This window comes from Neofelis nebulosa, chromosome 12 (genome assembly GCF_028018385.1).
Source record: "Neofelis nebulosa isolate mNeoNeb1 chromosome 12, mNeoNeb1.pri, whole genome shotgun sequence".
Classification (NCBI taxonomy): Eukaryota; Metazoa; Chordata; class Mammalia; order Carnivora; family Felidae; genus Neofelis; species Neofelis nebulosa.
In genome coordinates, this window is record NC_080793.1 from 27715608 (window position 1) to 27729027 (window position 13420).

The 13420-nt window shown below is 40.2% G+C and overlaps 1 protein-coding gene across 3 annotated transcripts in view; it reads right to left on the reverse strand.

The window, feature by feature from the left end:
- FKTN (fukutin) overlaps nucleotides 1–13420 on the reverse strand; it is a 98417-nt gene that overhangs the window by 12021 nt on the left and 72976 nt on the right. For all 3 annotated transcript variants that reach the window (XM_058694669.1, XM_058694671.1, XM_058694668.1), the window contains exons 11-12: nucleotides 6505–6725; nucleotides 2375–2484 (exon numbers count right to left, since the gene is read on the reverse strand). In XM_058694669.1, coding sequence (XP_058550652.1) covers nucleotides 6511–6725 — 215 coding nt within the window. In that variant the 3' untranslated portion in view covers nucleotides 2375–2484; nucleotides 6505–6510. The remainder of the gene's footprint in view (nucleotides 1–2374; nucleotides 2485–6504; nucleotides 6726–13420) is intronic.

Below are 13420 nucleotides of genomic sequence, written 5' to 3' on the forward strand. Positions count from 1 at the left end.
TTGACATATAAACTTTGACATTTTCAAAATCATTAATAAAGTGTTACATATTATATGTATACACATATACATGTATATATATATATATATATATATATATATACATTATATTCAAGGATTTAAAAAAAATATCTGTATTTGTGTTGCCTTTCTCATTCCGCATGTTATGTGCTCATGACTTCTTTCTCTACTTGATTAGCTTTGCAGAAGCTTATGCATTTTATTGTTCTTTTTGATAACTACCTCTGTGATACAATTAATGTCTACTCTATCTTTATTAAATCTGCTTTTCTCATTTGCTTACATTTATTTTGTTCTCTCTCCACCTCCCATTCTTAGATTGAGTGCTTATTTTATTAATTTTCAGGCTATGACTTTTCTTCTGATATACCTTTTGTGTCATCCTGTGTTTCCATTTATGCTATCGCTGTCATTAGTTTCTAACATCTGTTGTTTATTTTAATTTTTCTTTTTTAAAGAAAATCTTTAAAATTTTCTTTGTTGTTGTACTTTTGGTTAGCCATTTGCTATTAATTTCAAATGTTATTGTGGTGTAGTCAAAGATATGCTCCATACATTTTTTGCTTTGGGATATTTATTGAGAGCTTCTCTTTGGTAAAATAGATGATCAACTGTTACAAATAATCCATAAGCTGTAGAGGTATAGCTCTGTTTGAAAAATAAAATGTCTTTATACACATCCACTAAATCAATCCTTTGCATTCTTCTGGGGGGTTTTGGTCTATTATAATCTATTTGACAGGGTTATATGAAAATCTCCCTCTACTATTTCATGTTTGTTCCTCCCTTTCCGTTTGTCCAGGAGTATTTGCTTTAGATCTTCATATTTTAAGATACAGTGCATTTGACACATGAAGACTCATGAAAGTTTTATTGATTTAGAGAACTGTACCCCATATCGATGTGAAACGGCCCTCTTTGCCTTGCTTTTCGTCATGAATTTTATATTATTACATCCTACCCTGCATTCTCAAAATAAAAGTGTCCATTCTTTTACAGTGAATTTGTCATTGTGTGGGTGTGACTCTTGGCCACAGGTTTTATCTTTCTGTGAAACTGTATTTGGCAAATTGAAATTCCTTTGCCACCCTGGTTTGTTAAAGGGGCACCATCGCCATGATGAATTCTCCACGGCAAATCTCATTCTAGTTTACTTGCTTATTGAGTTGCCTGCTGTACACTAAGTGTCAAGAGGGCAAGGACTTAACTTTGTCACTCGCTAAACCCCACAAGCTGTGCTCACTGCCCATGAAAGCTGCTTGATAAGACATTTGTTGAATGAATGCAAGACAGCATTCATTCGGATTCATTTCTCCAAATGGCTGCGTCCAGCCTCCCCTGCTTTCTGCCAGAAGACACATAGCTTGTTGCTGTGAAATGAATGCTTCCCAGGCCACAGGAGAGGTTTTGGTGATTATTTTTTAAGAAGAGAAGAGCATTCTGGCTGCTGTACGCAGAGGGTGAGAAGAGATGTGAGGAGACTACCTAGCAGGCTGTGACAAGAGAGAGGGTGCTGGGTTGACCTGGGGGTAATACTGAGCACCAGTTAGGGGAGCCAGACGCCAAATCATCTACCCCACTATTTAGCAAGAAGTACTAGGTGTCATGCAAGGTATTACACCCAATTTTTTTCATTTATTGTGAGAAATTATATATTTTGATTATAAAGTTACATAATGAGTTATCATCCTTGACAAAACAAAATATTGCTCCCAAAGAAGTTAAGTATGAAAAAGTATGCCCAAAGAAGCAAGACTTCCTATGCAGCTGTTTTACTAGTGGTTCTCAGGCAAACATCATTCCAGAGCCAGCAGTGGCTGTAAATTCTCATGGACGTTAATGTCACTGCATTCACAGGACCCATAGAGTCACTTAGAGGTTAGCTTACCTCCTCTGAGGCTTTTCCTGCCTCCTCTCCTCTAACCTCCTCCAAATGAAAAAGTAATAAAGCAAGTGGCTGCAGAGAAAGGCAGGGCATCTGGAAGGAGAAATAAGCTGACACGGCCCACATCTCTACTGGAGCACTGGGAAGGGTGCTGGATGGGTGAGAGCTTTGGTCGTCTCTCACAAGGAAAGAGAGATCTGGCTGCTTTATCGTCATTTCTGGACTTTCCTGAGTCATTCCCTAGTCATGACAGAAAAGGAAAGATGCTAGAATCTGCAGACCAGAGTCTCGGATGTATACGGGCTTTGTGGCCCTGGACATACTCACAGACAGGAACAATAAAGGAAAAAATTGATTTAGGAGGGAAAAAACCCTCTGTCCATTGGGTTTTTTCCCCTGCAGCATACAGCGACTTTAGCTGACCAAGGAAGAGAAACAGTATTATTCTGTAAACAAAGTTATCCTTACTTGGAAGGTGGCCACAGCCTGCCTCGTTGAGTTAGCAGACATCCTGCATTGAAGAAGCATCAAACATTGAATCTCAGGGATGGTCCTCAACTGGATCCAAATGTGAAGCCCTGTTTGAATAGAGAAGCGGGGGGCGGGGGGTGTTGAATGATCCATCCACAATCAGATTTGCAAAGTTTCCTGCACTCTTGTAACACTATCTTTTGGATGCCTTTTCTCATTTCCTCTGTTTTCTCTGTTTGCTGTCTAATCCTGTGTCTTGTCTGGGATAAGTACAACGATAAGATTACTGGTCTGGATTGCAAGTAGAGGAATTTATTAATTGCTTTAGAGGTCCATACTGCTGTGTCACTTTGTCAATTAAACTGGCTACTTATTGAAGAAACAAAAACCTGAAATAATTGCAAAATAAATTTTTTTCACCCTTCTGAGGCTGTTTTCTAAACAAATAGGAATCACAAATACTCACCGATTTGCTGGGAATTAAGTGGGATATAGTACTAAGAAATACCAAGTGGGTAATAGCTAAGAGAAGGCCTTTGATCAGCTGCAGAGGCAGACTGACTGGTGTTTGAATCCTTGCTCTGACACTCGTTGCCATCCTGAGCAAGTTACTCAAAGTCTCCCAGCTTCAATTTTCTCAGCTACGAATTGGAAACATTCTCATGAAGCCGAGGCTTCATGGCTTACTGTGAAAATTCAGTGAGTGATTTGGAGTAAATGCTTCTTAAAAACGGTGATAACAGGCAACTAATAAAATCATAGTTGCTCAATAAATGTTTTCATTTTTATTACCAGGAAAAACTCTATTCTAAAACTAGATTGAGAGTCTGAACACATGCCTCAAATATCCTCCACAGGGTACTTTCCTGTTTTTCTTTCATTTGCCCAACCCAGCCATCCTGGCTCCCACCTCCCTCCTTCCAATTGCTTTGGGTCCTGTGCTGCTAAGAAGCATTCATTTCCTTCCACTATTTGAATCAAACGGAGCCCAGAGCTGGATGAAGGAGATATCAAGGAGGGGAAAGAAGAGTTTCTCTTCAGCGTCAGGATCCCTCTTAGAATTAATTTCTACTCTCCAGTTCCCCAGACCGAGAACCTCTTAGTAACACCCAGTACACACATGCACACACATATCTCCATCAGGACACCTGGTGTTGAGGCCTGTCCAGAGCAAATGTTGACCATTGCAGCAGAAAGCAGGGCACATAGCTGCCTCAGGCAAGTGGGCTTTTCTTCCCATAGTGACAATTAGAGGGACGCGCAGCCCTGGGTGTGCCCAGCTGCTGACACTCTCAAGATCAGGCTGGCTTGGCCTTCACTCTGAGGGCTAGAGCGGAGAGTGCTAATTCCAGCCAATAACCCCAAGGGCAGTGGGAAAGCAAGGGTGGGGGTGGGGGTGGGGGTGGGGGTGGGGGGAGCAGAACCAAGTACTGGAGAAAAGAAAGAGGTGGGGTGGGACGCTCCTTCTCCTCTTTATATTCTCTTGTCTTTGTATAAGAGACATGACTCATCAAATGGGTCCCCTAGATGAGGATTTGGACGCTCTGTGGGCAGCAGATAAGAGTGTAGCCTTCTCGCAGAAAGTAAATTCATTGAATACTCCCCATAAAGTCAATAATGCCAGGCTTATCAGCTGTCCTCATTCCTCACTCAGCCCCCTGGGGACCAGACTTGAAATAAAGGCCACAGCTCCAGGGGCTGGAGAGTGGAGGCGCAGGACTGGGCTGGGAAGGGGCCTCTGCCCCCCTGGGTCATATTTTAGGCAGGTGGGGGAAATCTGCCAGGCCTGAGCTGCCCAGAGTCCTCAGCTTCCCAGACTGACAAATCCCGAACCAAATACATACATCGAGGGGATGAGGGATGCACCCCTCACCCTCAAATTGAGCAGATGTTTTCAGGAAGTTCCACTGGGGCTTCTTAGGACAATTAGAGGATGTTATTTTAAATGTAACCAATAAAAAACCTACAGAGGAAACCTTGATTTCTTGCCACACACATACTTCTGCACTACCCAAGAGCACATCTATCTTCCCTGGCTGGTGGAGATCTGGCTTCCTTACAAGTTGCCTGAACTAAGGAGAGTCAAGTCCGTTGTTAGCACAAGTTGCCCCGTCATACAACTAGAACAGTTCCTCTTTCCACTTTGGAGACCAGATCCTCCAGAGGCAGACAGACAACAGGGAAATGAGGACCAAGTTAAGACCTAGAATTTAACATCTCTCCTGGGCACATCTCCTTTCCTGACTTCTCCTTTCCCCAGTTCCCATAGCTAAGACTTGTCTCCACATGGAGAGTGCAACCGGTCCTGGTTTCCAGCTGAAGCAACAGGTGTAGAAATGGCTCCAGCCTCTTCCCCACTTCTCTCACATTGCTGGATTGTGCTGCCTCAGGTCTAACACTGACCAGTGTGTCCTCACTCCTTTACCCCTTTCCAGAAATTACTTTCAAATCTCCTCCAGAACCCAGGACCTCACTACCAACTCTCCTGCCCCAATTTATCTACACTTTTGTCTTGGCTCTCTAATTCCCTGAACCCTCTGGATAAGACCCTACATTGGTCCCATAATACTTCTTCTCTGTGGCCTGCAGCCCCATTTCCCAGACCAATACCAAGTGCCCCTCAGCCTCAAACACTTCCTGTCCCTGGATGCCCTGTGTCTGTGTCTGGCAATGGCTGGGAATTCTAGTAGTGACCTTACCTGAGACACTTGGCATCTTATGTCCACCTGGGTAAGCCTCAGTCCTCTGTCCCTGCAACTGTAGGGATCCCAGGGTTTCTGGGATCAGTCTCAGTGAACCTAAATTCTCCCCAATCCCCACCTGGCCTTGGAGGTGCTTCATGAATATTTGGTGAGACAACAAATGAACCTCAGTTCTCAGCACAGTACCTGTGAGTAGTAATTTAGCCAGGAGTGTTTATTAAAGACACCATGTTCTTACTCAAATATCGTTTCTACACTTTCTCTTATCCAAACTTCACAGCAGGATATTCGGGGGCCCCTCCCACCCCAGTCTGCTCCTTGCCCACTTTTCTAGTTGTATTTCTTTAAACTATTTATCCATACATAGCCAGGTGGTCTTCTGAGACGAGATGAGACTGGGCGCTTTCAGGGTAGTATGGCCATAGACTATAGCCAGGCAGTGTTATGTACTGTCCTATAAAGCCCATTCTGTGATTTTATTGACTTCCTTTCTTCAGAAATGCTTTCTTCCCTTTCTTCATGCAAATTTTCTGTTCATTAAGTCTTAAGATCCAGCTGCACCTCACTGTCCCTCCCCTGCCCTCCTTCCTAGAGCTTTTTCTAGCTTTGGATGCTCAGGCTGCCTTCCACAAAGTCTGGGACCTTTGGTCCCTTTTTCTAAGCTTGGTCTTTCAGACTCAATTCTGTTAAGTATTGTTTTAATCCCATGTCCTGTCTCCCTAGAAGACAAAGCATGTAACTGTGCCTTTGAGATCAGGGTCATTTGTTATCACCAGATCTCAGGAGAGGGCCCTCTACCAGGAGAACTCTTAAATATCTAATCTCACAGAAAAATTATTCCTCGGGTTTATTAGGAAAATATGTTCATAGGATTTATTGCAAAAGTAGAAATAAAAGCAAGATAATAATATTACCAATATCTATCATTATTGAACATCTACCAGAAGCTGTAGATTTCCTATATTTCTTTTTTTTTTTTTTTTTTACATTTACTTATTTATTTACTTTGAAAGAGACAGAGAGCGCCAAGTAGGGGAGAGGGCAGAGAGAGGGGAGGGACAGAGGATCTGAAGTGGGCTTTGTGCTGACAGCAGAAATGTACCGAAGTCTGAACCACCCAGGTGCCCCCCCTGTATTTCTTATAATAACCCTTAGAGGTTAGGTATTAACTTCAGCCCCATTAGTTGGAAAAAAATTGGAACTCAGAAGTTAAATAACTAGCCCACGATCACAAAACTAGAAAGTGGTGCTCCTGGATTTGAGTCTCAATCTGTACAACTCCTAAGCCCTTGTTGCTCTCATCAAACGCTCTCAATGTGCATTATCCAATACTGCTAGCTACTGGCTACATGATGCTATTTAATTTAAAATTAAACATTCCGTTTCTTGGTTATATTTGCCACATTTCAAGTGCTCAATACTCACATGTGGCTAGTGGCTACTGCACTGGACAGTGCAGACAGAGATCATTCCCAGCATCACTGGATGCTCTATTTGGACAGTACCGCTACACATGTTCTGGTCTTCCAATAGGATATGGAGGAAAGACAGCTCATGGTGAATGATAACCGGCATGACACGAGGCAAGGACAGCTTCCTAAAAGCAAAGGCTTTCCCTTGGTCTGTGAAGTCACCCTTTGGTTTTTCTGTTAAACAGGATGTGGTTGGATTAGAGGTTTGCACAGTTTAAGCTCCAAAACAAACTCGTACACCCTCCAACTATCATTCTTCTAAGAGAGCTGACAAACTATGGTGGTAACATAGGTTCAGAAAATTAGTCACCCAATTACCCTTCCTGCAATATTCATTCACTAGAAAATTTTCTCCAAATTATTGAAACTAGAGGGAAAGATTGAATCTAGGAGTTTTAGATGAGGAAAAAAAAACTGGTGATAAATATGAAATTAGTTAAACTTACAGAAGCCTAAGAATAATGATACCAGCTGCTAAAGGGCTCTTGCTGCTAAATCAAATTTCGGAACGGTCAACTAAAAAGGATACAAATGAGTAATAAGTGAGAAAATAAGTTTTAAAGAGGATTACTAAATTTACAGAGCAAATCAAAGAAGAATTGGAGGAAAGGAAGGAGAAAAAACAAAAAACCTAAAAATCTGTCTTCTAAAAACTGTGACAAGATTATTCCTTTAAATCTTTAACAAAGAATGTTATTTATATATTATTAATTTTTGTAAAACGTGGAAGGACATTCTCTAGGAAAATCATAGTACAAACAATGGGGTACAGTACACATCCAAAAAGAAAACCCTATTAGAGACAACTATAGGATTCGGTGTTACCATGATTTAAAATTTTGGCCATTCTAACAGGTGTGCAGTGGATACCTCATTGTGGTTGTAATTTGCATTTCCCTGATGGTTAATGATGCTGAACATCTTTTTAAAAAGTTATATTAATAATCAGTATTATAGCTCTCTGTCTTTACTCCTCTATTAACAATGATAACTTTTACTCCCTTCAGAAAATGCTGGTACACTTAGCACCTTGGGTCAGCAGTTTATATGAAGGTTGGGTACGTTACATGGAGGTGAGAAGAACAGTCATAGGGAAACTTTCTTAAACAGCAAAGGTGTAAATTTAGGTTAGAAATAGAAGCAGTAGTAACTTTTAGTAAAGATGGGCATTTCCACAAGATTTCTGGAAAAGTATACATTTTGGAAGAGGAAAACACTGAAATTCAGCATACTTTGCATTTTTGTGTAGAAAGAAAAAGATAAGAGCCCCAGACACAAAGTGTGATGAAGCAGAGCTGGGGCACAGGCTGAACCACCTGCAAGCTCTGACCGAAGTCACTTCTCGTACCAGTGACAGCACAAAAGATGGTTTCTAATTATCAGCAGAGCAAGGACTGGTTTGTTTGTGAATATTTGCTTCAGTAATAGCTCATGAAGTGTTCATGGAAGAAATTATGACAAACAGAAATGGCAACATCTGCCCCAGGTTTATTGAGATGTAATTGACCTATAACACTGTTTGAGTTTAAGGTGTACAACATAATATATGATAGATGATATGTATGTATTGTGAAATGATGACAAGTTTAGTTAACATCCATCACCTCACGTGGCTCAAGGTTTTGTTTTCTCGTGATGAGAACTTTTAACTTCGGTTCTCTTAGCAACTTTCAAATATACAATATAGTATTGTTAACTGGACTCATCATGCTGTACATTATATCCCAAGAACTTATCTCATAACTAGGAGTTTGTACCTTTTGTCCACCTTCACCCAATTATCCCTGTCCCTACCCTCTTTCTCTGGCAACCACCAATCTCTTCTCTGTTTATGAATTTTGTTTTTCTAGATTCCACGTACAAACAAGATCATACAGTAGTTGTCTTTCTCTGATACTTCGCTTAACATAATGCCTTCAAGGTTCACTTATGTTGCCACAAATGGCAGGATTTCCTTCTTTCTTGTGGCTAAATAATATTCCATTGTCTCTCTCTATATACCACATCCTCTTATCCATTCATGCCTTGATGGATACTTAGGTTGTTTCCATATCTTGGCTATTGTAAGTAAAGCTACAATGTACAGAGGATGCAGAAATCTTTTTGCCATAATGATTTCGTTTCCTTCACATAAACATCTAGAAGTGGAACTGCTGGATCGTAGTATGGTAGCTCTATTTCTAATATTCTGAGGAAGCTTCATCCCATTTTCCTAGTGGCTGCACCAATTTACATTCCCACCAGCAGTGCGTATGTGTTCCCTTTTCTGCACATTCTCATCAGCACTTTTTGGCTCTTTTCTTTTTGATAACAGCCATTCTAACAGATGTGAAGTTTTGATTTGCATTTTCCTGATGATTAGTGATGTTGACCACCTTTTCATGTACCTTTTGGCCACTTGAGTATCTCTTTTGGAAAAATGTCTATTCGGTTTCCTTGCCTACTTTTAACTGGATTATGCTACTTTTTGCTATTGAGTTGTAGGAGTTCCTTACATATTTTGCCTATTAACCTCTTATCAGATATATTGTTTGCAAATATTTATTCCCACTCTATAGGTTATTTTTCATTGTTGTTTCCTTTCCTTTGTGGAGGCTTCTAACCTTGATGTAGTCCCACTTGTTTACTTTCACTTTTGTTGCATTTGGTGCTTCTTGTGACATATCCAAAAAACCATTGACAAGAGCAATGTCAAGGAAGTTTTTTTTCCCATTTTCTTCTAGGTGTTTTATGGTTTCAAGCCTCACATTTATGCAAATACATTTTGAGTTAATTTTTGTGAGTGGTGTAAGATAGAAGTCTAGTTTCATTCTTTTGCATGTGAATATCCAAGTTTTCCCAGCCCCACTTATTTATTTTTATTTTTTAATTTTTTTAATGTTTATTTTTGAGAGAGGGAGACAGAGTGTGAGCGGGGAAGGGGCAGAGAGAGGCAGACACAGAATCTGAAGCAGGCTTCAGGCTCTGAGCTATCAGCACAGAGCTCCACACAGGGCTCAAACTCACGGACTGGGAGATCATGACCTGAGCGGAAGTCGGATGCTTAACTGAGTCACCCAGGCACTCCATCCAGCCCATTAAAGAGACTGTATTTCCTCTGTTCAGTATTCTTGGCTCCTTCATCAAATATTAGTTGACTGTTTATGCAGGGGTTTATTTCTAGGCTTTCAATTCTGTTCCATTGGTCTATGTGTCTGTTTGTATGCTAGTACTGTATTGATTGGTATAGCACTATAATTTAGTGTAAAACCAGCAAGTGTAATGCCTCCAGCTTTGTTCTTCTTTCTCAGGATTGCTTTGGCTACTGCTTTTGACTGCTTGGTTAATGACGTTGAACATCTTTTTAGCGTGCTTGTCACCTGTAGATCTTTTCCAGGGAAATGTCTATTCATGTCTTTTGCCCATTTTCTATTTGGATTTTTCTAAGCTGTTGAGGGTTCAGGTTCTTTATATATTCTAGATGCTAGTCTTTTGTCAGACATGTTGTTTGCAAATGTTTTCTCCTAGTCTGTAGCTTGACTTTCCATCCTTTTCTGGTAGGCTTTTGCAGAGCTGCAAATTTTAATTTTTGATGAAATCCAACTTATCAATTTTTCCTTTTATGAATTGTGCTTTTGGTATCAAGTCTTAAGAAAGAGCTCTGCCTAGTCCTAGATCATTAAGATTTTTTTTCCTGAAAGTTTCGTAGTTTTACATTTTAGTACATTATACCTGAGTTCATTTTTGTATAAAGTATGAATTTCAAGTTGAGGTTATTTTTGTTATTGTTGTTGAGATGGCTATCCTTGCCCCCACTGAATTGCTTTTGCTCTTTGATCAACAATCCTGGTGAGCACATTTGTGTATCAATTTCTGGCTTCTTTATTCTCTTCAGGTGATCTATGTGTTTATCTCTTTACCAATACCACACTGTCTTGATTACTGCATTAATCAAGGGCTGCCTAATGAAGACTGGGTGGCTTAAAACAGACATTTATTTTCTCACAGTTCTATAGTCTAGAAGTCCAAGATCAAGGTGTTGGTAGGGTTGGTTTCTTCTGCAGGCCTCTCTCCTTGACTTGTAGATGGCCACCTTCTCTCTAATCTTCACATAGTGTTCTCTCTGTGCCTGTCTGTATTCTAATCTCTTCTTATGGGACTCGGTCATATTCGATTAGGATCCACCCATATGACTTCATTTTACCTTAATTTTAGAAATACTATACCGGTGGCAAGATGGACTATTTTGCCAGGTTGCTTATGAATGTTAGTGGCTATAACAATATCTACTGCAAACTTCAAGAATAAACACAAATATCTCATGTGATTAAAAAGACTTTATTCATCATCCCAAACCGATTATATATTACAAATTCTGATCAAAATAATATTAAAGGTATTTTCAGTAGTACCACAAACTACCTGTACCTGAAAATAAAACCAAATAGTAAACTGGTAAGCATACACTGAAATTTACCCATGTTTAAAATATCACTTTGTTTAAAAAATTCACAATCATGTTTTTCTGGTTATAAAGTGGAACGGACACACAAATAGCTACATACGATTTTCATTTAACAAACACATGAACTATTCCCCATGCTCTCAATGAGTCATCAAAAGACGACAAAATCTTGTAATTCTTCTTAATGGTGCGGGAGACAGTACATTGTTTTATGTAACAAAATACAGTACTTCTAATTCTCCTCATGCTCCCTTTCAAACCCACTGTGAGAGCTGCTTGTAAGTATACAACAGCTTGGTTGGCTAATGGGTTTCCACATAATCTCTACATTGGGTTGGGTTGGGGGAGGCCAAGGGGGGGGGTATCCTAACTTAGAAGTTCTGTAAATACAGAAGCAGAGATTTGTCATTAGGAAAATGTAGACTTGCCTACTTTAGTACTGGTCCTGTGAAGAGGTATCACTATTGAACTGGCCTGTATGACTTATAAACTATCATTAGATTTTAGCCTGTGCAGAGAAGCTTACAAAAGCATCACATACCCTGTTGATTCTTGCCTGGGACAGAAATACAAATTTGATGGAAAAAGGTGGAAATGAGTATTTTCATCTCTCTTTTATTAAAATACCGATAGAGACGTTCATCAGCACTGATAGTTATATGAAACTAAGTATTCCAAATTCTTTCCCTCTGTAAATCATGACGTACATCTGATTTTGGCTGGGTAGAGATTTACTAACAAGGAGACGAGAATTTATCTCTAGAATATACTAGAATATTAAAGAAGAAGCCCGGGGCAGAGCAAGTACCAAACGTACAGAGGTAGAGAGAGTAAATTGCTGGGGACGAAGGAACTAGATAACAGAAGGGATCATATACGGAGTCTTTAGGAGACAAAAGTTTGACCAATAAAATGAAAATACAAGTTCTATTTAGAGGAGACAACTCGGTAATGTCTCTGAATTCATGAACCATATAATTTGTCCTTTAATGCCTTGATACAATGAAACAATTTTTTTTCCTAAGCAAATGCAGTCACCCAACCTCCTGAGTAAGGTTCATGTTCTGAACCATAGTTACTTCAATCCCATTTGAAAAATAATTAGAAAAGAGACTTGGAAGTAGGAAATGGAACATCTCCTGAGTAATACTAGGCCCAGTGCTAAGCACTTTATTTCATTTTATCCTAAGTGAAAATCCTAAGAAATACACCTCATCTCCCCAATTCACTTTGTGGAAAATGAGGCTGAGAGGTTCTCTGCCAGAAATCCCACACGATGAAGCTAGGATTCAAACTTGGGCCTAATTCAGAAGTTTGTGGTCTTTTTAAACCAACATGCTGACTCCCCTAAGTGAAATGTTAGAGGTGTCCTAGCCCAGGTCTTAATGACAGAGGAAGAAGAGGAGGAAAGAGAAACTCCTGGTGGGACATTTTTTCAAAGATATCCTTTTGTCTGGTCAGGAAGTGGAGTTTTCCCATGATAATTAAGTATCAGGAGTTGGGAATGTGGCACTTTCTCTGACTAGATTTTGAGGGAACATTTCCCATGGCGATTTATAATACTGAGGATGAAAGAATCACTCATTTTCCAGGAGTTGAAACTTGGGGGAGACTTTCTTAGGCTTGTGATACTGGGTGAGGTGTTAGGCTGGAGTGTGGAAATTCGTTCCAAGTGTGCTTCTCAGATGCTGCTCTGGTCCCCAATCTACAAACCCCCGCTTTTCTATGTAACACCCTGCTGTCCCATGTGCCATCAGAAGCTTTGCAGCCATGGTAAGACTGGATACAATGGTTTGGGGTCACAAAGAAGGAGAGGAATGAGCACAGTCGAATTATTCTCAACTACTTGTATCCGTAAGAGGGTATCAATAAGGGAAGGAGGAAGGACTCTTGGGAAGTGGGTGCTTAGCAGATTGGTGTTGTTTCCTGGGGAGGTGGATGGGGTGAAGCAGCAATGGGATGCATCTTGAACTTAAGAGAATCAGGTACTCCTGGATGTTAAGAATATCAGGACCAAAGGCTGATGTCTCCAAACATGAACTATTTTACTTTTTGGAGATACGGCATTTTGCAGATAAAGGTATGAAAGCAGTGTAAGTATTTTGGACAAGAAAGAAACACTCCTTCTTGATCTCTTTGTCACTTCGGGTTCTCAATCTGGGCAGAAAGATACTAAGTGAGGAATGGCAGAAACACCCTGAAACCGAGTCCCTAGGCACAGGATGACTTCTCTGCCAAATATCTCAATCAGAGTTAAGATGCTGTGCCATGATGCACTGAAACAGGGACAGGGCCCAAAGTCATGGCACTCCTGAGTTTTAGCCTCTGTTGTTTATCAAATCACTCCTATAGCTTACTGATTTAGCTACAAAATAAGGAGAAAATGAATGTGACCCTCTAGTCTTTAAGACTCAAGAGCAAGATG